Source organism: Trachurus trachurus (genome assembly GCF_905171665.1).
Source record: "Trachurus trachurus genome assembly, chromosome: 4".
In the NCBI taxonomy this organism is placed as follows: domain Eukaryota; kingdom Metazoa; phylum Chordata; class Actinopteri; order Carangiformes; family Carangidae; genus Trachurus; species Trachurus trachurus.
Window position 1 is genome coordinate 4,337,263 of NC_139898.1, and position 27,219 is coordinate 4,364,481.

The window sequence follows — 27,219 nt, forward strand, 5'->3', positions numbered from 1 at the left end:
TTAAAATGCAACACATCCAGAGTGGGCTGGGCCCTGCTGCAGCCCTATAAACACTGCAACGAGAACCAGAGTGTACGATTCATCTACTGTAAATAACACTGCTGCATTCTTTGGCAATGAGGGAGTATGAGCTCCACGTACAGTGGAGAGTACAAGCGTCCAAAGGCTATCTAATAACGAAATATTAATAACTACAATAATAATAATAATAATGAGATATGTCCAATAACTAACTATCATTTTTACAGAGGCATTGCATTAACATGTAAAGATAAAGCATTTGTGTTTACTTGTGATTGCATGTCATACATGATATGTTTCATTACATGGCTCTGAATGGCAACATCCATGTACTTCTCATATTTTATCAACTTATATGAAACCATATGTCAAATCGTCAACACATAATGAACGCCCCACCCCTTCCCCAGACTTTACTCTACTTTCAGGTCCTTCAACAACTCTACAATGTCTATATGTGGACTGCGGCCGGTCCCAGTCCTGTTAGAGCCCAGTGCGCTCTGCAGATTCTTGGCAGCTTGGTTCAGGGATGCCAGGATGCTGGCGCCATCTGATGTCCTCTTTTCCCCACGAGAGCACAGAAGGACTTCGTTGACCTCCCCCTCAATCTTTCGGGAAAGAATGCCGGGGAACACGTCGCTCACACGCTGTAGCACGCTTTTCCTCAAGGCTGAGTCACGACACACAAGGTTCAGAATGAATATACCTGAGTGGGATACAGAGGGGGGACACACAGGGAGAAACAAGACATATACAGATGAGTATTTCTTTTTTTTAAAGTATTTTTTGGACGTTTTTGCCTTTATTTGATAGCACATAGTGAGATAGACAGGAAAGGGGGAGGCAGAGAGAGGGGGAATGACATGCAGGAAAGGTCTGCCCGACACGGGATTCGAACCGGGGACGCCTGCAGTGAGGACTGTAGCCTCTACATGGGGCGACCACTGCGCCACGCACTGCCCCACAGATGAGTATTTTTGAAATAGAAAAGACTTCACATGTGGAATGATACCAGTCAAGAGTTTGCTACTTATTGATTATCCTGTAAATTTATCATCAGATGTCTTTTAATATTTACAATACTGATAAAATCTTTTTTATAGAGGGGTGTGCCATTATATTAAAGCAGAAGTGAGTGATCCGGTCGTTTTCGCTAATGCTGCGTTCCAGGCAGGCTTTTGAAATCGTAAATTACAGCTTCAAGTCACAACTTACGACTTTGTAGCGTTCCAGGCAACCCACTCGTGTTTTTCCGACCTGTTTTACCGGTGAAAGTCACTATAACGGCCACTTGTAACTTCCGACCGGTGAACTCGTACCAGATCGAACTGGTACCACTTCACGGTCGGAAAAATACGAGTTTCCTTGAACGCACCATAACAGTCCTCGTCGCTACGTCACCACATTCACGGCGTTCCTTGGCTGCACACACAGCCCTGCATGCCGTTCTCTCTCCTCATTGGATAAAAACTGTAGGATACGATAAATGTTTTCTCTTCGGCTCAGAGCAGAGCAGAGGGACTGAGAGACCCGTGTTTCAGTCCAAACACTCTATGTAAGTGATTGCTGTCGGAAGATATAACTATTTAAGACTTATATTAACACAAATATATCACTCACTTCTGCTTTAACTATAATCAAAAGCCATGATTTTACAGAAAACCTGACAGATTCCAGCATATTACAACAAATAAACTATAAATGATTTACTGTACCTCTGGGAGTTAACAGGCTGCACACTTTCTTCAGGATGGGGGTTTCTACAAAGGCAGCAGGAGGACAGCTCATACCAACAGTGCTGTCTTTATTGTCTACATCGAACATGATGACATCAAACAAACGACCACCTGCAGAGGAAAAAAAGACAAAAGTATTGATAACATGATAACATGCGGCTTTTTTCTTCTTTCTTTTTTTTCTTTTTCTGAGGGAAATCCATGTTAAATAAAAGATTACTCAATGCTGATGCTGAAATGTATCTAAGGGGGCACTTTAATATATTCAATGGTGTAGCAATACTTTTCTTTAACCCTTTCTTTGACTTTTGCTTGCTGGAGAAGCAGGTGAGGAGGGCTGGCTCAGTGTTTAGCAAGATGCTCAACTCTTTGGGGGCCGTGATGGAGAGATGTGAGATGCAGGCTGTCCTGGATAAAAGTCATCATCCTCCCACAATATCCTGGCAGGCCAGAGAAGCAGCCACAGCAGAGGGCTCATCTCAGTGTGCTGCAGGGTTATTATAGTTCACTAAAACTAAGACCAAAACTAAAACTGGAAAAATTATTTAGTTAACTGTTTTTACAAAAACGAAATAAAAACTACTATGAATGATGTAAAAACTACTATGAATGATGTAAAAAATAATTAAACCTAAACTGAACTGCAGATAAAATGAGCTAAGTTTTTAGTTTTCTTAGAAATGGCTAAAGTTACAGGAAGAAAACACCACAGCTCAATATGGGACTATTTTGAGTATGACCCCCAGGTAGATGAGAGTAAATGTATCGTGATGAAGACTGATGGGAAAACTCGTGTGATGCAGGCTAGCTAAAAGGGAAAAATCCCACAAATTTGAAAGTTCCTCTTGGGAGCTCTCACACAGAAGCTTCTACAAATCAAGGCTTTCTTCCTAAAAATTAAAATTAAATAAAAACTAAACTAAAACTGCTGCTAACTAAAACTAAACTGAGAAAAAAAAAGCAACTGCAAAACTACGGTAAATAAAAATAAAAACTAAGGGCTGCACAACAGCTTAGCTTAATCAATATCCAAACTCTTATCAGACCTGATAAAAATGTCTCCAGTGGGGAAATATTGTATCTTCTTATCCCTCACTAACCTTCCTTCTCTAGGGCACAGATGCGTTCAAGGCCATCTCCGAGGGTGACAGTCAAACGATCATCTGGTCTGAATCCAAACCACTCCTTTGCCACCTCCAGCACCGCAGGATCTAGTTCCACAACCTCAACATTAACATCAGGCACAAAGTCTCGCAGAAACTGTGGCAGGCCTCCTCCACCAAGTCCCACCAGGAGCACGGACAGTGGGACGCCTAAAAGGAGACACAGAGGGAACAGAAACGTCAAAGGTGTATGTACCTGTATAGTCTGCAGCTGTTTTCTCTTCCTCCTCTACCACATTGACGAGACTGTAAAAAAAAAAATCTTTCTGAACGGACCTTTGTTCTCTGGCGAGCCCACCCCAAGCATGGTAAGACCAGCCACCATGACTTCATGGTGAGCGCAGCAGAGGAAGCCACTGTCCACTGACAGAGAGGTGGAGGATGTTGTTGGAGGAGCTGCTGGCTTGGCTTTCCTCTTGTTCTTCTTCTTGTGACTTGAGGCTGCAGGGACACAGAAAGTCATTTATTTTAGCTGTTTATACCCTAATAAAGACAGTATAGTAAGTATTGCCTTTCCTTATTAATTCCTGTTTTTTCTTTGTTTCTTTGCCTGATTCATAGTTATTTGTATTTTCCTGTCTCAGCTCACTTTTTAATTTATAGTCTGTATTTACTGTTGTGTTGTGTGAGACTGGTTCTGTGAGAGCAGTTGACTAATGGGATGAATAAAGTACATATCTATCTATCTATCTATCTATCTATCTATCTATCTATCTATCTATCTATCTATCTATCTATCTATAGTAATGACTATCCTGCCAGTATTTTTTTTGTTTGAAACCAGAAAAAAAGATCACAGATTAGAAAAATGCACGTGCACAGCGAACAGTCGAGATGCTGGTAGTGTGGCATAAAAGTACAATCAATAGAAAGAAAACCACAAAATGTGGCAACATACTAAGACAAAACCCAAAACACGAGCCTGAAGAAGCTATATGCGAAATGCGTTGCTTAAATAAATCCTCCATACAGTCTTAGTGTGCGGTATTTTGCCACATTTTGTGGTTTTCTTTCTATTGATTGTACCAGAAAAAAAGAATTAGCATGTATCAACAATACATACATCTTTTTGCTAAGTGGTCACTTATTTTGAGATCTCACAGAGAAATATATTATGATGAACTGAAAAAGAAGGAAGAAGGACTGACTGGTGTTTGAGGAGACAAGACGGCTCTCTGATTGGACGAGGGCAGCATTAGAGAGGAAAACCAGTCTGCGGTACAGTTCTCCATCTTCTCCTTTGACGTTCTCCACACAGTACTGTCCACTCAGCTCACTCACGCCCCTGCTGACCTCCTCTCGCCAGCCCAGGTCGCCTCCTACTGACAGAAACGGCACCTGGGTGTGGACAGAGAACTCTAGGTAAGACACCCACAGGCTTGACTTGGTTACATTATACACTGTATCAAAAAGAGCATTAAAAAAAAAAGGAATATGTATAGCGTTTACCTGCTGGTTGGGTGGCATGCCCCCAGGAGCCAGGTCCATCACCATTGGTGAGAGCTCTGACTGGACAGCCTGCATGTCTGTGTACTCCTGATTCCTGTGCATTGCCACGATAATCAGGCGGCGAAAGTTGGCACTGGCTGCCAGCTGCCGTAGCCCCTCAGCAGAGCTGTAGAGCCAGGCTGTCTCGCTGCCTTGAGGCACTGACAGAGGGAATCAAACCAAAAATCAGCACAGAAGAACAGAATAAAACCAGAAAAAGCATTTCCAAGAATGGAAATGGTGTGAATGCTGAAAGCAGCTGAACACTATTGCTGAATGAGCTGAAGAAACTGCTGAAGAAATGTTGAAAAAGGCTGACGCTAAACATATAACTTGAAGGCTGAGAGATGAATGCCTTTCAAAGGGCGAAAAAGCAGTAGAAATGTTAAAAAGGTGCAGAAATCCTGCATGTTTAAATTTAACAGTTGAAGAGTTGAAATCTGCAGCTAACCTGACAGGAAGGGAAACTGATGAACCAGCAGTAACATAGCTGAAGCAACAAGTGAGAATAGATTAAAAATAGAACATGTAAGAAGGAGGCTCATTTTGTATGAAATGGCTGGAAATTACTTGAAGTGTTGAAGATTAGTATGAAGAAACTGGGCATTCTAACATTCACACTAACTAGTAAGACCTAAATAAGATGGTAGAAAATGATGAGCTCACCAATAAATATAGCAAAGTGGTTTGATCTTGGCACCTTGGCTCCTGGGGAACAATCCTGCACCGTGAGAGTGTATCTGGGAAGGCCGGTCTTGGTGTGGCAGAGTGTGAGTGACAGGTTGGAGCTGGCGTCTGTGCCTGTGCGGAGCCTCTTTCTCAGGACAGAGTAGGCCTGATGCTCCCTCACCGCCGACAACAACTCTGAAACCTGCGCGAGACGCGTGGGGGCTCCGTCCTCCCCGAGACACATCTCCAGAATGGGCGCGGGCATGGGCTGACGGAACTTGGTGCAGACCAGGACAAAGACGGGCAGGACGAAGGAATCCTCTTCTTTTCCCCTTTCTTCCTGCAGGCAGTGGAGCCTCACCGCCCACCCCAGCTGCACAAAGTGCTCCACGGCCAGCTTGATCACACTCTCCTGAGCCAGCGTCACGCAGACGTACCGGCCCCCGACACTCAGCACGCGGCCCACCTGCAGACACAAAGTGCAGTGCTGTAGGGGAAATTGCAAAGATTCACGTTGATGATACAGATCTTAGCTAAATTGCTTCATTACCTCAGTGAGCATGTTCCTGGCCAGAGCTCCTTCCTCTTCAGAGGCCATGGCGTCCAGTGTGCCTTTGTCCAGAGCGGCCTGGTAGCTGGCATCCTCGTATGGAGTGTGTGTAGCATCCACCTGCTGGAAGGTCAGGCCCGGCCGGCGCTCTGCGTTTCTCTGGTTCATGTGGCTCACCACCGTCTCACTGATGTCAATATTAGTCAGATGTTTGTAGCCAACATCATACATCTGTTCACTCAGCTCAGAGTTACCACAACCCACCACCAGCACCTGCAGGACGGAAGCACACTTAGTTATTGTCCCTGTAGTTTATTTGCATACTTCTATCTCCTTTACTACGTTCAATTGCTAAATATTTGACAAATTTCTCCTCCCTTTTTAAACCAGATAGTCATAGCTGCTGGTTAATTTACTGAATATGAATGAATGAATGAATTAATACATTTTATTTCAAACGTGTCTAAAATAAAAAAGAACAAATAAATAAAAATATCATCAAATCAAATGGTGTCTATCTCTAGTTTTACACAGTGGTAAGACTTTTGCTATTTTCATTTTTGTTCGGAACAAGTTGCAGATGTGGGTTAGTGGTTTTGTGATTCCTTCAATAACGTTCTTTACTATTGTCATGTCAATATCATTCCATATAATATGTCCCAATATAATATTCAAAACTCATGAAACAGATTTAAAATATGATTTATTATCTACTGATGTTTAAAAAAAAAAAAGATTTAGCCACCAACAACAACTTGTTCAACTTGAACATCTAGTGATGTAATATTAATAATCCTGTAACTAAGGATTTTGTGATATGATAATATTATATTATAATAACTTATGAACCATGATCTTCCCCAGTCTGCAATTTCTCATTTGTATTTTCATTATGAGGGTTCCAGACTGCCCCTAAACTTTGAGACATTGCAAGTCAATTTTTCATCTACTTCTTGCGCATGTGCAACCAGTAAATTTGCCAGGTTTTTGTTGTTGTTTTTTTAACACTGGTGAAACATGGAAAAGGCAAGTCAAAGAATCTGGAATCTGTCATCACAGGTGTCAGGCCAATGTGTGTGAAGATCATGAATGAAAATTTGCTTTGCAAGTCGATTTACAATGTGTGCGGCCCTAAATTTTCTGTTAGAGTATGGGCCACTGTGCTCCTAGTAAAAGAAGTTAGTCTGGAGCCCTGGACTGATGTACTGTACTTACTGTGCTGAGGTGAGGAGTGTTTCTACACTGTGTTACTCCCAGTGTTACTGTTATGTAGCTACTGTTATGTTTTTTAATGTGTAAAGCACTTTGTGTTGCACGTCCTTGCAGGAAAAGTGCTCTATAAATACAGTTTTGATTGACTGATCTCGTCATATACACACATCGCATAGAAAATGCAACATCACAAGGCAAAACATACTGTTCCACTCCAACACTTATACAGTATACACTTGAATGAATGAATGTCAATATATATCAATGTGTCATCTTTGAGTATCGCTCCACCTTTAAACCCCCTGCTGCTCTCCATCTTTACCTGATCCTGCACTTTGATGTATTTGTGCAGGACGCCGCACAGTTTGTTGTAGTCTCCATACCACTCAAACGCCTTCTCCCCTCTCTTCTTGAAGAACCTCTCCCAGTACTCCGCCGAGCTGAACTCCTCCGCAGTGCGCGGTAACAGACTCATGGTCGGTTCAAGCTGTTAGAAAATACTGGAAACGTTTAGAGTTACGCTGTCACAGCCTGTTTACTGCCATATTTTCTCCACATGGCACTTTGAGCTGACTTCTCAACCCGGACGACATTGCTGGCGGTACCGCCCGCTGATTGGTGTTTGTTTCGTAGGCGGGGGCTTCGGACTGGTCCGTGATTTGCTGAGGCTCTCTGGGCTGTTTTTATTGGCTGCTGCTGAGCCGGAAGTCTTGGGTCCGGTGTCGTAAGTCGTCCGGGGGTGTCGTTCAACATGGCCGTGCCTGCTGGAAGGTCTGTGGTGTTCGTGACTGGAAACGCGAAAAAACTGGAAGAGGTGAGAGTCAGTGTTTGTGTTTGTGTGAGGTTTGGACACTCTTCATCTGATCTGTGTTCAAGACTGTGTTTGTTACGCGTCTGTGCAAGTGAACGGGACTCAGGAGCTGTAATCTAATCCACCTCTCTCATGTTTCACTATAATAAATCAGATTGAGTCATTCTCTCCTCTGTTTCCCCTCCACATGCATCAGGTCATTCAGATCCTTGGAGACAAGTTTCCCTACAAACTAGTGTCTAAAAAGATTGACTGTAAGTATCAAAGTGGACACCGGCAGAACCATGTATGTTATCATGTGATCTTTGCTTTATCTGTGCATGTGATCCTTCTTCCTGCAGTGCCTGAATACCAGGGAGAGCCAGATGAGATTTCCATACACAAGTGTCAAGAGGCTGCACGACAGGTAGCCTACACTAACTATTCTAATAAGCACTACTGGTTTGTAGATGTGTGTAGAGTGATTGACGCCCATTCATGTGTTTGTCACCCTCAGATTGACGGGCCAGTCATAGTGGAGGACACCTGTCTGTGTTTCACGGCTTTGGGAGGATTGCCTGGTCCTTACATGTGAGTACTGTATAACATCTTTTTCATCTGTTTTGTCTATAGTCGTGGTAATGAACAGTAATAACTACAACTACACTTTGTTTGTGTAGAAAATGGTTCCTGGATAAACTCAAGCCAGAAGGTAAGTGTGGTTAATGAGGCACTGCTGAGATATCATCCTAGAGATCTTTAGAGCTGGATAGAAAGTAGTAGGTTTAGCTGTGTCCACCTTCTCTAATCTTGTTAACTGTTTTGTTGCAGGACTGCATAAGCTCCTGGCTGGCTTTGAAGATAAATCAGCCTCGGCTCTCTGCACTTTTGCCTACAGTCCTGGGAAAGACCAGCCAGTGCAGCTGTTCAGAGGGAAAACAGAGGTCAGAGTCTCTCTCTCTTTTTCTGTGCATCTCTGTGTGCATTTTACTTTCTATTCACACTTCTCTCTTATATTTCAGGGGCGCATTGTGGACCCTCGGGGACCTCGAGACTTTGGGTGGGATCCATGTTTCCAGCCAGACGGATATGACAAAACGTGAGTGAAGACTGTGCTTGGAATTCCCAGTTATACCACAAGAGGGAGTCAGAGGTCAACAGACTGTCTAGGAAGGGAAATAACTTGACTTGCATGTCAAAGTCAGTTTCACCAAAACACAGTACAGAGATGATTTCTTTTATGTTGTGCTGTGCATCCATTACTTACTACATTACGTTATAACTGTTATTCTCACTTTTATTTCCTTCCCTCTCATTTGCAGCTATGCTGAACTGCCTAAAGAAGTGAAGAATACAATCTCCCACCGCTACCGGGCCCTTGCTGCCATGTCGGAGCACTTCTCTCAAACCAGCAACGGCTCACCACAGAACAAGAAGAAGAAGCAGGAGGATTAAGTCACATTCGTCCAGCTTCAAGATGTGTATCAAATGTCAGATCGTCAGATTTGGCAGAGCGGAGGACACTCCTTGATAGACATTTTCTCTCTTGCAGATTTGTGATCACAGCGTCTACTTGTGGAGTCTATAGTAGAAAATGTGCTGTACAATACACAGTATGTTATCCTTTGTTTTTAATAAATCTTGTATTCATTTCTAAATTGCTGTTTCACTTTCTACAGACTGCCTTTATGCTGACTGCAGATTTGTAGGTTTTTATCAGTTCACCATGTTAAAAATGTCTCCGGGATGGTAGGAAAAGATGGCAGAAGCTGTTAAACGCCTTTTTATTTTTCCATAGTGGATACACAAAGTCAAACAAAGATAAACTAGGAGAAGAGCATACAGTAAAAGGGGGAGGAGGGGGGCTCCAGGGTCCTGATGAGAGCAGCAGACTGCTCTGTGGCCAAGACTGGCTCCTGGACTTGGCAGAGGAAGCGGTGGGTTGTTCAGGAGTCCAAAGAGAGGGGAGGTGGGGTGGGGGTTGTGGATGTGAGAGGAGACGGTCTCTGAAGGAGGATTGATGGTGGGGGTGGTGGGGGTGTTGAGTGTAAACACAACAGTGATAACAGGGGATTTGGGTAATAAATGACCGTGGAGCTGGAAGTCTCAGAGCAGGAACTATGCATACACCTGTGACTGATGCCTCCCAGATGTGCAGAGGATGCACAGAAAGACACATCCTGTGAGTGAAAGCAGAAGACTGACGCACAGAAAATCTTCCAGTTGAAAGATCTTCCTTCTGATGAGTTGTGTGTGTTTTACTGACTATCTCATCCACTTTATTCAACACAGATTAAACTCAGTTAGTGGAAAGCGACACTGTTTGCTTAGACCTCTGGTTTTGTTTAGGGACTCGTCAGGGAGCGAGCAGATGTGAGAGGAAACAGGAAAGCTGTATTTGTCTTCATCAGTGAGACGTCACTTCACCTGTCAGCCAAGTTTTTTTTTTTTTTAGCAGAACGTGAAAGATGAGTGCCAGATTTAAGGGTCAAAGACATGGAGCTGTGGAGGCATCCTTCCTTTTCCTCTGTGACTCAGAGAAAACACAGTTACTGTCAGTGCTATAGGATTCAGTTGGGTCCTCACAGGTACTTATACATTTTAGAGAGTTTAAAGGTTAAAGATGTTGGCTAAAAATGAAGAAAAATACCTTTTATAGCTTTTCCAACTCCTATCTTGATAAAAGATAGGAAACAGTTTCTTCCCCCAGGCCATCACAGCAGCACTAAACTCTCAATAAACACTGTTGCACTACAAATTCACCATATGACCATTCAGTACTGTCATGCACTGTAGTATGGCAGCTGATGCCAATTGCACTATGGACTATGATTGTTTATATAGTATGTGTCATGTGTGGATGAGATGACTGCTGCTTTTTATTATTATTATTAATTAATTCTATTTATATGCATTGTGTTTATGCACCACTAGGAGTAGCATCTCAAATCTCGTTGTATCTGATACAATGCCAGTAAAGTTTCTATTCTCTTAATCTAATAGGTTTTACATACTGCAATCCTAACTGACAATATAGCTGTGATTTATATGCTTGTTGCTCACAAAATGGGATATTTAGTTAGGAATTAGGAATTTCAAAAATTGAGTGATTTGAACCAAGAACGGTATAATAAACATGTCCTTCGTGAAATCTTGTGCAAATATACATATTTTTAAGTTTTCAAGAATGAGAAGTGTGTCATTCAAGGTCTGTCACTACATATTCAATGTATATAGTCTCTATGTGGGTTGTCTTTGCCACTGCAGTTTCTTATTTCTCTTCCAAATGGACCAACTTCTGCAGAAACAGTGACTCTTTTGTTGTCACACTGTTATGAGATCATCCTAAGTATCATGAGCCAGATAGTTTGAGACCACTGCATTGCATTATGGGTAGCCCAGGGACCTAGACACTTCAGGACATGGCCTACCTACTACAAACCATGACTTTTCCAAAACACTCATCAAGTCTTAAAGACAGGATGTTTGTAGATTTTATGACAAACTGAACAAATAACAGTGTGTGTCTGTGAGGACGTTGTGGTGACACTGTGGATGTTGTGGTTAATGAAAGAATGTGTGATGTTGGGATGGCTGAGAGGAAAGGATGCCTGGTTTTATGAGATTTTAATCTGTCATGATCGCACCAGAGGATGAGGAGGGCTTGGTGTGGCTTTGGGGGGACAGACTGTGCTGCCTCTTGTTTGTTATGCAAGACTTACCTGAATTCCCTGAATTCGACTGCAGCCATTTTTCTTCAAATAGCAGCGCATGTAACTGAGGAAAATGGCTTCAATTACACGCGAGTATGACTTCAGACTCCCGGATCCGAAAGAGCTGGTTTGAAACTTCAAAGCAATGAAGAATAAAGTTCATTTCCTACTCCATAAATTTTGTATTTCACCATATTCGTCTCTCAGACGTTCAAACTAATGAATTATTCCACCATGAGGCCACTGCAGCAAATGATGGAAACAGTTGACCAGACCTAATACAAATTCCTGCTGGGACTCTCCCTCTCATTTTTCACTGTTTATGACCAAACCTTAGATTCACCGAAGACACTTAGGATCCACGTATTACCTGTATTTTAACTGCACCAGAGGGATGCATCTCATCTCACCCTTAACCTCATGACCTCTACTTTAACCTTTGCATGTTTTATTACCATCTTAATGTAAACAAATGAGATTCCAGCTTGGTAGCACAATGAGATTTATTGGTTTGTGTGTGTAGTTGAATCCATCACCACATGTTAACATGAAAACACACCTGAGGATGATGGCAATATATTGGAGTAAAATAAAAGAAAGGCGTGTGTGTGGAAAGAGGAAATGCTTGAGTGAGTGGGAGAAGGCTGGGCAAACAGGAATGTGGTGGGAAACTTCAGTGGAAAATCAGCAGGTCTGACATTTGTTATTTGTCTCAAATCTCACATTTCCCTCAGGTGCATACCCTCATGACACAGAAATACCTGGTAAAAATAACTTCAAGGTGACTTTATTTGTCGGCTTCAGTTGGAACCCTACAGTATAGCAGGTTATTTTAAAACACATTCACCTATGAACAGATAAGATGATCCAAAAATAACGCAATAGTCCACGAGGTTTTGTTCTGAAACTTTGACTATGGTACAACAAAATATATGTAGAGAATCGACAGCACTCTTAGGGATTGTGTTGTTTTTATTCTCTAGTTGGATAGAGATGGGAGGCTTCTGGTCTTGATATGAAGGGATTGCTAATATATTTTGATCCAGATCTTGGTCTTATTAAGATATTTTGACATCATGTCCAAGTTTTGTCGGTTCCATTTTGACCTTGATGTATTTTGGCCTGTATTCAGAGAATTGATGTGATGCTATAATTGTCTTTTTTCCTTTTTCTATTTATTGTATTCTACCGGTATTTATTATATTCGAGTTTAGAGTCGATTGTCTTGTTACTGTGCGTAAGAGCTTCTATTATATCGGATCTATTTTCTGATATGGTTGGGATGTTCATGATTGTTCACCTTTTTCCTAGTTAGCCTATATGTAAACTATTATGATGCTTTATATCAACTGTTTGAATGAAAAGGACAAACAGTTGTGCTGTCGATTCTCTACACATGTTGATCTTTTGGACTGGCACCTTGAGACTTTTGGAGTGAGCACGCCTAATCTACCTATTGACAACAAAATATAGGCTATATTATGAGATATTCAGGTGTCATTTTTAATTGCTAAAACAAAGTCAAACTTAAAGGCAGGACAGAACATGTACTCTTGTGTGTCGGGAGAAAGGGCCACCTCCAAAGCTTTTGGCACCCAAAGCATGCCTAAGTCCAGATGCTTGTCCTTGGTTTGAATGTGGCCTGTCTGTGTCATATAAGAGGACCAAATGTCTCGACAGTCGTGTGGTTAACAGCAGCAGCTCTATCCAAACAGCCCAGGATTATGCACGGTCAGAGTCTGCAGCAAACGCTGGAAGTCCTGCACCGTCCATGGCATTTTGTGTGTCCCCACCGCAGCGGCACTGCTGCTGTCAGGACTGATGCTCTGTGGGTCGTTGAAGGTGATCAGGATGTCTGTGGAAAACTGCGGCAGGCGGAACACACCCAGGTGGAGGGTCACCGTGTTCCTCGCCTCCTCGTTAAACTTGGACACACGCTGCGTCCCGGTCAGCATCCAGGCTGAGCTGCACTCTGGCAGGGAGAGGTCGGGTCTGGGCAGAGCCACGACGCTGGTCACCTCAAAGGCGCCTGGCTCCAGAGCTTTGTTGCTGCCTGCGATGTCCTCGAAGTGGTACCTGGCCGAGTCCTGGTCCGCCACCTGACCCTGGTACTCCACCAGCTCCACGATCAGGCTCTGGTCGGTGTGCGCGTGGGCAAACACCTCCTGGTTGTCCGGGATCTCCCTCAGCTCGCTGACGTCAGTGGCGCTGTGGGGGATGACCGCGGACAGCGCTCCCCCGTACAGAGGGCGAGGCTGCGCGGCGCTCTGCATCTCTGAGCCGGGCTGAGAGCTGCGGTGGAGGGACACAGACAAACACAGAGCCCGGTGTCAGCTACACAAACAACTCCTGCTTTATGAATAATAAAACATACAGCTGACTCTGGAATTCATCAATGAATCAATAAATACAGCGTGATACACATGGCTTACCAGATGGTCACTGGACGTGCCTTCCTTTCCGGTAGAAACTTTATCTTTTTCTTCCACGGTCCAATTCTAGACGGGCTAGACGCGTGTCTGGCGCACTGCTGCCACCTACAGGTGAGACGGACAATCATACTAAAACAGGCGATGATGGAGGAAGTAAAAATATATTAATAAAAATAATACAAAAAGCGTCAAAATATAATAATAAATATAAAGTAAAATTACAAAAGTATTAATATCAAAATAACTTATGGCGACCTAATATATTGTATAAATTGAGTCTATTTAAGGGGTGATTTTAGCAAATGGCAGAAAAAATAAAATAAATGAAAATAATAAAAAGCGGCTGGAGTAAAAAATACAATAATTCTCTCTTACATACAGTGAGAATGACGCAAAAAATGTAATATAACATGTAAATACTAAATGCTAATTGAGGTTTAACTTTACGTGTTTTTATCTTCAGTTGCCTTTAGAATTTATACAGAATATATATTAGTGAAGTTGGAGTGTTTTCTGCCTAATGAAGAAAATGAAAATGGAATATAAATATATTTCTGTCGCACATCTGCAGCGGTCTCTCCTCCTCCTCCAGCTGTTGTGTTCATTTCCCGGTCAGCTGATTCACACTGAAGGAAGACAAGCCGACTGCTAGCATCCAGAATGACAATCCTGTCTCATCGCCAGGACATCCGTCTGAGATGAATCACCTCCACCCGTAAAGTCCAGCTCAGAGACACCGAAACCTTCCGGATCACACCGGAGTCCCTGTGTGTGTGTCTGTGTGTGTGTGTCCACGAGCATCGAGCAGCGGACTCTGTGGGACAGCTTCAGGTAGCTAGCCGCGTTAGCATCCTCAGCTAACATTAGCTTAGCGTGTAGCTGGATTTGTCAGTGAACCAAGCGCCCTGAATGAAACCGAAATTAGCCTGTAGTTCTCTGTCTTTGCGGCGGTAGTGGTCTTAACCCCCCTCTTTAATAACTATGCTGTAGCTGTGTGTTTATTTAGGTGTTATACACAGCCATATTCTGACGCATTTGCTCTTTAATTGAGGCTAATAAGCAGCTCAGCCGGCTAGCTGTAGGAGGCTGTGATGTGATGAAAGATGTCAGACTCAGCTTCAGGACCAGCTTCTGTAAGGAGCTTTTATTTGTACCCAAGGCTTTTGCATAAGTAGTAAGAAAAATAAAAATAAAAAATAAAAAAAGAAGAAGGAGAAGAAAAATCAATACTCAGCTAACAATAGCTGTACTGGATTCGTCCTGTTTTCTCTTAGAAATTGATAAGTTTAGATTTGCATGAGCATTGTACATTCCTCTCTTAGTGTTTGCTTAAAGGTGCAATCCGTAAATCGACTACCAAGACCCCACATGGCAACACACTGTCTGTAATTCTGATTATAAACAACAAATTTGATATGAGTACAGTATTTTATGGATTGTACCTTTTCAATTCATCTCTTCTTGTCTTTAACAATCTGTCCTCTGCAGCTCTAACCTATTAGACTTGGCTTGTTCTCTGTCTCTGTCTCTCTCTGTCTCTTCATGCTGTCGCTGCTTCAGATAGAGCCTTGTCCCCTGCTTCTCTTCTCCTCTCTTCACTGGATACGTCCTCTCCTCCTCTCCTGGCCACACTCAGGTCTTTTTCCTTCAGCAGTGCCAGAGAAGGACGCTGCTGAGAAAGCCACAGTGTCAGACTGAACTGGATTCAATGGTATAAAAGCTGTGTTGTCGGCTCACTAAAAGAGGTTTTGTGCGTGTATATGTGTGTTTGTGATGGTTGTGTTTCCCCCAGGTGATTACCTCAGGACCTTAGGATCACATGTTGTTCACTTTAGTGTCACAGAGGCACTTTACTGTTGTGTTTTGTCACACTGTTTGGAACATGTAACGCCCAAACACAGATGCGTGGGAGTTTAAATGGAAGAACAGTGTGTTTTCCACATCTGACATGGTTGAGTGTTTCAGCCAAAGGCACACAGAGTGATGATGACATTTCCTTTCACAGCTAGTGAGACTGACTGTTAACAGCTGAAGTGTTAAGAAATAAGACATCGTAGTATGATATTCTAATGAGTCTTGTGTTTTTGTTACCTGATGAGGTGTTGAACAGTTTTTCAGTTTTTTTCAAACAGCAGACAGCAAAAATTAGACAGCAGACGAAATGAAGGAGGTCAGCCCTGTGAGTAATAACAAAGTCAGCCTATGTTTAACAGGAAGCACCTGAGTTCTCCTCAGATTCCTCGAAGATGAGCAGTTTTATTTATGCAGTAATTACTAAAGCAGTGGATTTCATTGTCATGAGTCAAGTTTAGATTTACAGTCTCATTCAGCTCAAACACTTTGTCTTTTGTTCTCTGGTCCCAGACGTGACCTGGCTGTAGTTCTGCCTGCGATTCGAATCACCTCCATGTACCAATGTTAAAGTGCTCTCATTCAGCAGGTTGTGTGTATGAGACTTAGGGTCAACAGGACGATTGTTGTTCAGTGCAGGTGTCTGGCTGTTTATGTTCAGGCTCTACTATAATGCAGGAGGCTCTAACCAACCTTCTTCTCCTCCTGTCCTGCAGAGGGAGCCAGATCGGGAGGAACAGCCTGAAGACAACATGCCCCCCAAGTTTAAACGACACCTCAATGACGACGAGGTCACGGGATCGATCCGCAGTGAGAGGGTGAGACATGGGTGGATGGAGAGCTGGTTTTAGAGGGATTATATCAAATACCATTGTCAGCAAGTATGAAATATAGTGAGAAAATGGGGTTTGTAATGAATATGTTAAAGGGATAGTTCAACATTTTAGCAAATTGGCCCATTGCCATAATCCCTATAGTTTTAGGAGTAGGTTCGTTACCTTTAATTGTCGGTGCAAGCTATTTTTAGAACGGTGGAGCAGAACCGTGAGCTGCTCAGAACTACGCTACGGAGGCTAATGGGATTTCTTGGTTTCCATCATCAAACTCATCAAATACATAATCCAACAACTCCAAAACGCTCTCGTGCAGCTCACGGCTCTGCTCCGCCGTTCTAAAAATAGCTTGCACCGACAATTAAAGGTAACAAACCTACTCCTAAAACTATAGGGATTATGGCAATGGGCCAATTTGCCAAAATGTTGAACTATCCCTTTAAGAAATGAATGGTCAGAAAAGGGTTATTGCACTGATCACTTTTCCACTACAATAATAGAAGTCAGGTGCAGCGGATTTATTTCCACATTTCAGTCACAAACAGATGCTGAATGAAGATGAAAAAATGTGGGAAAGTAAAGAAGAAAATAAAAGTTGATCTTTGAAGGAGGTGGTTGAAGGAGGTGAAGTGAAGGAACTCCTGTAGCTGGCCAAATGTCTGGTTTTAATCAGAGTGAACCCCCCCAAACCATATCCCAACTCACCCCACCCCACCCCGAGAGCCTCCCTCCTTCTCCCACCCCCCATGTCCTCTCACTGATCCTTCACTTCATCCTGTTTCCTCTGTGTAATCTTTCTCATTTTTATGTTGAACCGGGATCAAAGTGAAGCTTACGGGGAGAACAAAATGATCCTTTCCACCTACCATGCTTCTCCTTCTGTGCCCCCACCCCCCGCCCCCTGGCCTCTGATAATAGATAACAGCTCCCCTCGTGTTTCCCATCCCACACAGTGGAAAGAAAGAAAGAAAGAAAGAAAGAAAGAAAGAAAGAAAGAAAGAAAGAAAGAAAGAGAAAAAGGTGGCGCAGGAGACTGTTAATGCCTCCACTTATAAAGTTCTTTATGATCATGTGGCCACCATGCCCTCAGCTTTTTTGCAGATGACAGTGTATTTACAAGAAGCTAAATGTCTGTATTGTCGGTAGAGTGTCTGTAGAGTCGGGCAGCTGTGCACCTCTGCGCACATCTGTGGGATTTCCTCCTCCGTGCTCTTTGAATAGGCTTGGTGCAGTGAATGGTAGAAGGTCATTTACCATGACTGGAGATTTGGAGATTCAGCTCGTGAGCCAGCAGAGATTTATTGTCTTTGTGAACAACACTAAACTCTGTGACTTTTGTGTTTGACTGCAGCAGCCCGGAGGGATCTCAGTGTCTAAACCACTTCTGTCCCCTCTAATTCAAATGTGATTAATGCTGCTTCCAAACACATGGACCAGCATGCTGTAGGCCTGCAATGTTTGCTGCCATCCTTCAGTAATCTTGGGTAAAGATGAAGGGCTTTTCTTTCCCAGTAGCAGTGAGTGTAGCCTGGCTGTTCGCCATCCAATGAATAACAGACTCTTGCTCTCTCCTCCTGTGAGAATTTAATGCAGCTGTCCTCACTAATTCTCTATCTTTAGCTGTGTTTCTGTGGGATAATCTCAGAAATGTCTCTCTGGTCTTCTACTAGAATGCAAATCTCCATTTTGGGTTCTCAGTAGACTGTCTGTCCTTGAGCAGAGGAGGAAGAGTTGTATTGTGGTTTGGTAAGAAGAAAAGCAACAACAAAAGACCTTTATTGTTAGCGGCAGTATTATATCATGAGTGCACTGTAATAATAACAGTGCTTTTGACCATTCTGTCCTCTGAAAAGGCTTCTATTGATCTGCACATCAGCTATACGGAGGAGACGGTGTGTTCTCCCTCTCAGCAGCACTCGTTGTCAGTGCCAGGAATCTACTCTGCCTCAGAACTGACAGTGCTGGTGCTGCTTTGAACCAAAATCTGTAAATGTTAACACTACAATGCTTTATTCTGGCAATTTTAATCCTTTGTTCACAGCCACTGTAGGTGGCAGGGTGACGTCATCCTCACTGAAACCTATAAATGTTACCAGGCAACTGCAACTATTGAAAAATCATTGGAAATCTGAACTGGTATAAGAATCAGTGTGGTGGTTCCCGATCTCAACACTGACCCTGGCCCCAGAACAGTGAAAAGCTCAGTGTCTGCTGTGGACAATGTCCCATTTTTCACTGGCCTCACTGCCCCGGTAGACCCAGCTCACCTGACCGGAGGGTCTTTGAATAGGGGACAGTTCTAGCTCATCCTCATTTGACCTTTTTTTCCTTTTTTTTTTTTTTTTTACAGAGGAACCTGCTGGAAGAGGACTCCGATGAGGAGGAGGACTTCTTTCTGTGAGTGTGTGCATGGATATATTTGTATTCATGCAGTGACATTATTAGAACAACAGTAAATCAACTATGGTTAAAGTACAGTTTACACAGCATTAAAGGTCCCATCCGGTATTTTTCAATTATAAATCCGGTTTAGATCTATATTAATACAGAGAAAGTATCAAAGCCCCAGTCCACAGAGAAATTCAGACATGGAGCCTTAAAATCAGCCGTCAGGATTTCTGTAGCTTTGTGATGTCACAACGTAGCAGTCACTGCCCTCAGCCACTTCCCAAGCCAACCTGACCCTCCTACCCAACCCCGCAGCATTTTATTTCTCTGAAGACCATTAACACATGCTGGAACTTATCCACATTTTGTCACGTTACAACCACAAACTTAAATGTATTTTATTGGGATAGACCAACACAAAGTAGCGCATAATTGTGAAGTGGAAGGAAAGTGATCCATGGTGTTTTACAGATTTTTTACAAATAAAATCAGAAAAGTCTGGCATGCGTGTGTATTCAAGTCAATACTTTGTTGAACCACCTTTCACCTTTCAATTACAGCAGGTCTTTTGCAGTGTGTCTCTAGCAGCTTTGCACATTTACACGCTACTGCAACTTTTGCCCGTTCTTCTTTGCAGAACAGCTCCAGTTGAGTCAGGTTGGATGGAGAACAGCAGTTTTCAAGTCTTGCCACAGATTCTCAACAGGATTGAGGTCTGGACTCTGACGTTCTAACGTTCCAGTCAGAGTCTTTGACATAAACCAGTCCACTGTAGCTCTGGCTGTGTGTTTAGGGTGGTTGTCCTGCTGGAAGGTGAACCTCTGTCCCAGTGTCAAGTCTTTTTCTGCCTCCAACAGCTTTTCCTCCAGGATTGTCCTGGATTTAGCTCCATCCATCTTCCATCAACTCTGTCCCTGCCACCACCATGTTTCACAGTGGATGGTGTGTTCAGGTTCATGTGCAGTGTTAGGTTTCTGCCACACATAGGGTTTTGCATATTGGCCAAACAGTTGAATTTTGGTCTTTGATTTGTAAAACTTCACAATTACTTTGTGTTGGTCTATCACATAAAATCCCTATAAAATACATTTAAGTTTGTGGTTGTAACGTGACAAAATGTGGAAAATTCAAGGAGTGTGAATACTTTTGGAAGGCACTACTGTATGTTTGGATCAACTCGTCCCTCTCCTACACACCTGTCCAACAAATAGATGTGCAAAGTATTTTTTCTCTCTTTGAAGCACAGACGTTATCATCTGTCCACAGGAATCAAAGAGTGGGCACAGGTTCAAATAAAGTTTGAAAGCATATAATCACAGATCAAAGTGTGACAGAGCTGTTGAGAGCAGACCAGTTTCCACGGTGGCTCACAGCTCACTCTCTCCAGTGGGTCTGTGTGTGTGTGTGCTCTGCTCCGTGCTGTTGTGCATCGTCAGTCTGAACAGAAAGCCAACCAATTTCAAGTTGTTTTGATTTTGTAAATTAATTAAAGAGACTTATAAAAGGTTATAAAAGAGTCTAATATTGATGTGGATGAATCTACGTTACCCACACTTGTTAATGGGTCCATTTTTGATAAATATATAATTTTGTCTTTATAGTTATTTTGATATTATTATTTAGTGGTCGACTTGCCCAGCATTTCCTGGTTTCCTGGTTTCCTGGACGCTGCCCGGCGGGTCATGGGAATAACATCGCCGGATAACTAGTTGGCATCGTTTATGGTCAGAACTACAGCGGTATCTGATCGTCTTCAAACCTCCGACTTTCGTTCTTGATTAATGAAAACATTCTTGGCAAATGTTTTCACTTTCGTCCATCTTGCGCCGGTCCAAGAATGTCACTGTGCGCGCGGAGGCTCATGGGAAATGTAGTGTGAAAACACTCCCGCTTTCCGAAAGTCCTTGTAGTCCCTTTAACTTAAATTCTTTTTTGAAGTTTTTCGTTAATGTAATCAAAGGTGTAGGTAACTGGAAGTGACAGACCATCTAAGTTTCTTCCATGAAAGGAACAAATGTGGATGAATGAATGAACCTCAACCTTTTATTCACAGGTTTACTCATTTAACTCACTTATTTGGGTGGAGATATGGTATGAACTTTAACCTGAAATCTGCTGTAGATTTATTTCATCACTCAAAAACCCATCAGCCAATCAGAAAAAAGCCTCAGAGCCTCCTGTCTTATGGTGAATTCGCTGACTTTTTGTTGCTATAGGCTTGAGAAAGATAGTAAGTAACTGCATGAAGATAGTAGATAGTGAAGTATGGGCCCTTTAACTAAAGAGATACAAACATGGATGGCTGCAAATCATCTACAGCTGAAAAATTACCTACATTAAATTGTTGACATTGGTTTTGTTCATGTCTGTTCTCCAGGAGAGGCCCCACAGGACCAAGATTTGGACCTCAGAATGACAAAATCAAGCAGTAAGTACGAAACCATATCACATCTAATCAAATTCATTTACAAAGCACATTTCAAAACAACAAACAGCTGACCAAAGTACGCTATGGCATCAGGAAAGCAAAGCACAATTAGTGTGGAAAATCAAAAACATGGAGTGGAGAGAGGCAGGACAGAAATAAACAGGCAGACCAACGTGAAGGAACATAATCATCCATGGTTGGCTGGGGCAGGTCTGCCAGGCAGGGTACACTGCTCATAGTCACCTCCACTAACACATTCCTGACTCCAGCTATAAGCCAGAGGTCAGAGCTGTGTCACCAGCACTCTGAGGTTTTGGTGTTGGTGTTATGCAATGGTCCGTGGTGTTTACCAGAAGCTGTGGTTATTAGCTGATTGTGTAAGAGAGCCGGTGGAGCACAGGTTATTGTGTAACTCGGTCCCTCTGCAGTTCGTTTCCACGTGACTCTCCAGTCGTAGACAGCCAGAGAACACAGGAGATCGTTGTTGACTCAGTCTGGCAACTGGACTTCTTTCTTCACACTCACTTCATACTTTACAGTTTGCCATTGTTGTGAGTTCATGAAACGAGATGCCATCTTTACGAATTCCTGGAATGTGGTGTGCACAGGGCTCCTGCTCCTCACCCCTGTGTGTGTGTGTGTGTGTGTGTGTGAGCCTGGACCTCTAAGGTCAGGTCCTCAGGGTGTGTTAATGACTGTTTGTGGCAGACCCCCCCCCTCAGCCAGCTTCTGCTGCTGTCTTTACCGTGAATGTGGTTTTTCATGTTAAGTATTGCTGCCTTTTAATGTGTAATCAAGCCCAAGTCCAAGACTGGTGGTTTCCTGCAGCCACTTTGTCTGAGACAATCAATGCTAACAGCGCTGATGCGATTGTCTGGTGGAGAAAACAAACTTCTTTTGTCTTTTGTATTTGTGTGCTGCTCTCCTCCTTCCTGCTGAGTCTGCATCCCTCCAAGAGGAAATGCTGAGAATTACCCTGAAATGAGAATGACCGAAGGTAATCTGTTCTAGTCATGCCATGCTCAGGTGTGAGCAACATGAATGAAGCAAGAGTTTGATCATAAGTCGACTGATATTCAACAGGTGCAGATGGGTCACAGTGAGGCCGAGGAGTGTTTGACAGGCTTTTTATTGGCTGCCAACTGGACGAGTCGAGATGTAGAGAGGAATGTTGTTGGAAAACGTCAGGTGCTTTGTGCTGTAGCAGTTTACCAAAAAAAAAGAAAGATGAATCTTCTGCAGATTCTACAAACTCCATACCTCAGGATTCATGTCTGTTATTTATTATTCTGTGTCTCTCACTGATCTGCGTCCACAGGGTGCAGTCACAGGTTGATGAGGTCATCGATGTGATGCAGGAGAACATCTCCAAAGTCATAGAGAGGGGCGAGCGTCTTGACGACCTGCAGGACAAGTCAGGTGAGTCGACACCAACTCTGCAGGAAACATGTTTTATACTATATTTTTGGGGCTTTTTTGCCTTTTAAAGGGATAGTTCAACATTTTGGCAAATTGGCCATAATTGCCATAATCCCTATAGTCTTAGGAGTAGGTTCGTTACCTTTAATTGTCGGTGCAAACTATTTTTAGAACGGCAGAGCAGAGCTGCGAGCTGCTCAGAGCTACACTACGGAGGCTAATGGGATTTCTTGGTTTCTCTCATCAAACTCTTAAATCAGCCTTATCAGCCTTAAAATTATGTTTCCAGACTCATTGCAATGGTAGAAAAATGGTTAATAGGATGAATGGTGCCTATGTAACTTCCAGGCGCGGGTAGGATCATCAGGATGTGCTCTTAACCACTTGACCACCGAGCAGCCCAACTCTGCAGGAAACGTTTTATCAGTCCTGTTAGTTTGAAGTGTCTTTTTCCACAGATGTAGTGCACATGCTCTGGGGATCCTTACCTTTATGGTAAATGGGATTATTTAGGGATTAATCTCATGTTAATAGGAAACTTTCTCCAATGTGCAACTGATTTAGAATGAAAACATCCATTAATGAGGACCAGTGACCCTAAACGTACCTGAGGTTTAGGATTTGGCTCGGCTGAGGCTGCTCTGATTGTCGATGGTTTGATTTCCAGCTCCTCCGGTCTTAATTTCAAAGTGTAGACGTTATATTTCCCATGTGTCGTCAGTGTGTGAGCGATGGAAGAGTGCTACAGTATGTCTTTAAAAGTGGTGTTTGAATGGAGCTTTAGATGTGAAATGCTATGAGTGGTCAATAAGACTATATAAGTCCCATTCATTTGTAATCTGTAATTCATCTTTGATGTTAATGACAGATCAGATCTCCAATTTATTTATGCACAAAAAGAATTAGAATATGTTGTGAGATGGTGAAATGTTACAGACTGATCTAAACAGTGTGTTCTGTGTTTACAGTCTCATTCTCTCCGATATTAATCAAATAACCTGTAGTTTGTATTAAACGACGGCTGCAACTAACAATTTACAGAGAGATAAATATATGTGACAAAGAAAATCATCAAATATTCAATATTTTTGCTTTGGAAATGACAGAAATGATTAAACAAATACATTTTTTGTACTTGAATCAATGAATTATTGCAGCCCTACTTTAAACCTTGCAATAATATGTAACATACTGTTTGTTACAGAGAAATCAGCACAGTTTAAACATCTATGAAGGACTTTAGTCCAGTGGGGTTTTGTGTGCGTGTGTTGTAGCTGGTGCTTCTAAACACACTCACTACACTGTAAAGGTGTAAATGATGACTCCAGGTTGAGTGTTCTACCAGCTGTGTGTCTGAGAGTGTTTGACAGGTCCTACACACTCATTCACTCATGTATCAAGCAGGTGTGTGAAATGAGTTACGCTCTCACCGTTGCACCGTAGTTTACACACACATGCACACAAGGCTTTCAACAGGACACGCACTTGTTTCCTCCTCCTCCTCCTCCTCCTCCTCTGCTGATGAAGAGATGTGGCCGAGGTGCTCCTGGCTTTTGGCACAGCGTCAGGCCTCATGATGACATCCACACAGATGTTGTATAACTGCTTGTCTGCCAACCAAGACAATGATGCACATCTGGAACACATCGGCTCGTGTGTTTGTGCGGCTGTTTGTGCATGCGAGCCTCTGCGATGGTGTGCGACTCGTACAGTGCGTGATGTCGTCTTCATGCGAGCCGTATAATATCCTGTGACTGACAGCTGCAGTGTGTCTGTCTGTCCTGTCTGACCTGTGTGCAGGTAGCCCCGTTGTTAAATTCCACAAGATTAACAAGCATCTTCTCAGAGGCCCGGTCCGGACGGAGGCCTCTCTTTGTAGTAGCGAGCGGTCGTTAACAGGCACATGGACGTGGAAGCGGCCGACACATGACAGACACACAGAGAGTCTAACGAGGGGACGAGGGGACGGGGGGGGGGGCTTGGACGAGCGCAGCGTTGCACGCTAGGGAGCTGGAATCCTCTTGTTAACATGCATAAACATCAAGTTAACAACAGTATCCAAGGAACACAGAGGCAGAGGGGTGTGGGACATCACAACGAGGAGAGAGGAGGGAGTGCTTTTTCCTCCACTGTGCATACAACTTGTTGAACACTCAGTGTAGGACTTACATAACCGACACATTGTAACTGCACAAGCACAACACACAGGGGCCAGACGGTCTGAGCCACCGTACCCACCATCAGATTGAAAACAATGACTAAGACCATTGTTTACCTGCTTTTAAACAGATGTTTTGCTCTTTTTTTTTCTCTCCTCACGTGTTCCCGTCTGTGCTGCGGTCACGTGACGCCTCGCAGAGAGCCTATCAGACAACGCCTCTGCCTTCAGTAGCCGAGCCAAACAGCTGCACCGGAGGATGTGGTGGAGAGACATGAAGGTGGGCCGTCTCTTTAACCAGTGTGATGTTTTCATTTTCATCTTTTATTTTTGTGTCTCTGTGTTTTGTCTAATGTTGGACATGTTTAGTATTCTAAGGGACGTGTGGATGTAACATGCATGCATCATTCCTTCCACAGATGAAGATGATTATTGCCTTGGTTGTGGTCGCTCTGCTGCTCATCATCATCAGTGAGTATCAGACCAACAGTGCAGCACTGTGTGAATTTATATAACCATTCGATCTGTTACCAAATAAACACTCTCTCTCTCTCTTCCTCGTCTCTTTCAGTTCCAGTCATCCTACGATATCGCTAGTGTCCGACGAGGAGGACTGGGGGGGGGTGGGAGAAGAACCCTGCTCTTCCTCTTCTTCCTCTCTCTCTCTCTCTGTCTTTGTCACTCTGTCTCTCCTCTGCACACAGTCCTCCACTTCAGCTAGGGGGTGCCAGCCGACCTCCCACACCCCTCCCCCCCAGTATCAGCCTGTTAGACCCTCAAGGATCTGGCCTCAGCTCGCTCGCCTTTAGTACAGATCTTACTCTTCGCCGTGAGATCGGTACTAAGGTTCGATCCCTGGCTGGAGACGGAAAGGGGGAACGAGGCGGGTGAGAAACGGGGAGATATTTTTACTGCAGTTTAGGAGAAAACGCTGACTCAGCCCTCTAGTCAACGTGAAGGAGTCCATTCCATGACACAGATCACATGGCCTCGACAGTAGGTCCTTTATATCACATTGAATAGATAGATAGTGTAAAGGCAGACAGTCTCTCATATAAAGATGCTGTAACATCGTCTACCCATGGTTTCTCACTCAACGACGAGGAGGTTTAAAGGGAACGTTTTACACCAGAGGCGCACGTCTCTGTCTGACACAAGGTGAGGGAATATCTGAAGGTCATCTGTCAGGTCACAGGTGGCTTCTTTTAACCATCTAACAGGCTCTCTGACGGTAAAGCTATCAGATACGTTTCATCGTCTGCACAGGTGATCGGAAAAGGGACTAGAAAGGAACTGCTTCACTTTATTCATTTCCATTTTTCTCCTTCCTGACGGCATATTACACTGTACATACATCACAGCAGGACCATTTTAAAAACCCAAACACCCAAGATCTGAATGTCTCCTCACCACTCTGCACCCTGAACCTCCCTCGGCGTCCTCCTCAGCGGTGCTGAGCTCTGGGCCGGTTTGGTCACGGCTGTCCTACTTTCCTGCTCGTGACATTAAACCGTCTCTCACCCTGCAGATGGTTCTGTTTGGATTTAATGCGGCTTCTGTCTTTTTTTTCACCATCTTTTACGTTCTCATCTCTGCTGGCGGCTCTACACGGTGCTTTGTACGAACGCTGACATTCCCATCGCCACTGCCGGGACACTCGGTCTCTCCGTACTGTCACACAATGTTTATCGAGGGGTGATTTAAGTGACGTGAGTCGCGCTGTGAAGCAAACATACTGTAGGTGTCATTGTGTCTGGATTAATTAACTGTATAATACAACTGTCATTTTATTTTAATGTAATTTATTTTAGCTGTAAATATTGATTCTTTAATGATGTACAATATTCTGGCATTGCATTGGAAGACTGTGATATATTGATCCTTTTTGCTCTGAAATAAAGTGATTTTAAAGGGCAGTTTTTTTTTCACAGTGTTTTATTTAGAAGAAATATGTGTAGTCATACAGTACATCTCTCTCAGCTTGGCATTGGAGCTGTAGTAACAACAATTCAGTGTCAGCCAATCAGAGGAGAGGAGGATCTGAGCTTCTGATACTGAGAATACTAGCATTTAAAAGTTGTTGGCTGACTCATAAAAGAATAACTAGAAAACTTGAGATGGGGGAACTGCGAAGGAAGAGTGAAGGGTTGATTTTGGAAAGAAAGATGAGTGGAGGTGAAGAAGGGAAAACTAATGATCATGCCATCCCTCCGCTCCAACACTCAGCTCTCTCTCTCTCTCACAGCTCTTTTTTATCTCCTCTCATTACCCGGCCGTTTTATTGGTCTGTAACTTAACTGACAGTGATGAGTCCCAAGATGGCACTAAAGCTGGAGGGTCTGGAGCCCGTGAAGCGATATTGTTCTGA

General features: G+C 43.3%; 4 protein-coding genes across 6 annotated transcripts; 2 read left to right on the plus strand and 2 right to left on the minus strand.

Moving 5' to 3' along the window:
- Positions 1-412: 412 nt before the first annotated feature.
- mettl13 (methyltransferase 13, eEF1A lysine and N-terminal methyltransferase) lies at positions 413-7,427 on the minus strand. Its single transcript, XM_083969862.1, has 9 exons — positions 7,162-7,427; positions 5,628-5,900; positions 5,075-5,543; positions 4,370-4,569; positions 4,069-4,258; positions 3,197-3,361; positions 2,858-3,070; positions 1,737-1,868; positions 413-727 (listed from the first exon to the last, which is right to left on the minus strand). The coding sequence occupies exons 1-9, from the start codon at positions 7,312-7,314 to the stop codon at positions 435-437; spliced, it is 2,088 nt and encodes a 695-aa protein (XP_083825988.1). The 5' UTR covers positions 7,315-7,427; the 3' UTR covers positions 413-434.
- Positions 7,428-7,553: 126 nt separating this feature from the next.
- On the plus strand, positions 7,554-9,255 carry itpa (inosine triphosphatase (nucleoside triphosphate pyrophosphatase)). Its single transcript, XM_083969562.1, has 8 exons — positions 7,554-7,653; positions 7,847-7,904; positions 7,992-8,056; positions 8,147-8,220; positions 8,310-8,341; positions 8,461-8,573; positions 8,652-8,728; positions 8,952-9,255. The coding sequence occupies exons 1-8, from the start codon at positions 7,591-7,593 to the stop codon at positions 9,082-9,084; spliced, it is 615 nt and encodes a 204-aa protein (XP_083825688.1). The 5' UTR covers positions 7,554-7,590; the 3' UTR covers positions 9,085-9,255.
- Positions 9,256-12,457: 3,202 nt separating this feature from the next.
- On the minus strand, positions 12,458-15,485 carry rangrf (RAN guanine nucleotide release factor). Of its 2 annotated transcripts, none has more exons than XM_083969764.1 (3): positions 15,217-15,485; positions 13,775-13,879; positions 12,458-13,627 (listed from the first exon to the last, which is right to left on the minus strand). In XM_083969764.1, exon 3 carries the CDS (start codon positions 13,613-13,615, stop codon positions 13,046-13,048), a length of 570 nt encoding a protein of 189 aa, XP_083825890.1. In that variant the 5' UTR covers positions 13,616-13,627; positions 13,775-13,879; positions 15,217-15,485; the 3' UTR covers positions 12,458-13,045. The 2 variants fall into 2 exon arrangements, with proteins under 2 accessions (XP_083825890.1, XP_083825891.1); XM_083969765.1 differs by having other exon boundaries at positions 12,458-13,634.
- vamp4 (vesicle-associated membrane protein 4) lies at positions 14,362-26,737 on the plus strand. 2 transcript variants are annotated; one of them, XM_083969766.1, is made up of 8 exons: positions 14,362-14,489; positions 16,342-16,443; positions 18,809-18,855; positions 21,224-21,274; positions 22,593-22,693; positions 25,052-25,131; positions 25,271-25,322; positions 25,423-26,737. In XM_083969766.1, the coding sequence occupies exons 2-8, from the start codon at positions 16,378-16,380 to the stop codon at positions 25,446-25,448; spliced, it is 423 nt and encodes a 140-aa protein (XP_083825892.1). In that variant the 5' UTR covers positions 14,362-14,489; positions 16,342-16,377; the 3' UTR covers positions 25,449-26,737. The 2 variants fall into 2 exon arrangements, with proteins under 2 accessions (XP_083825892.1, XP_083825893.1); XM_083969767.1 differs by lacking the exon at positions 14,362-14,489 and adding an exon at positions 14,553-14,605.
- The last annotated feature ends 482 nt before the right edge of the window (positions 26,738-27,219 follow it).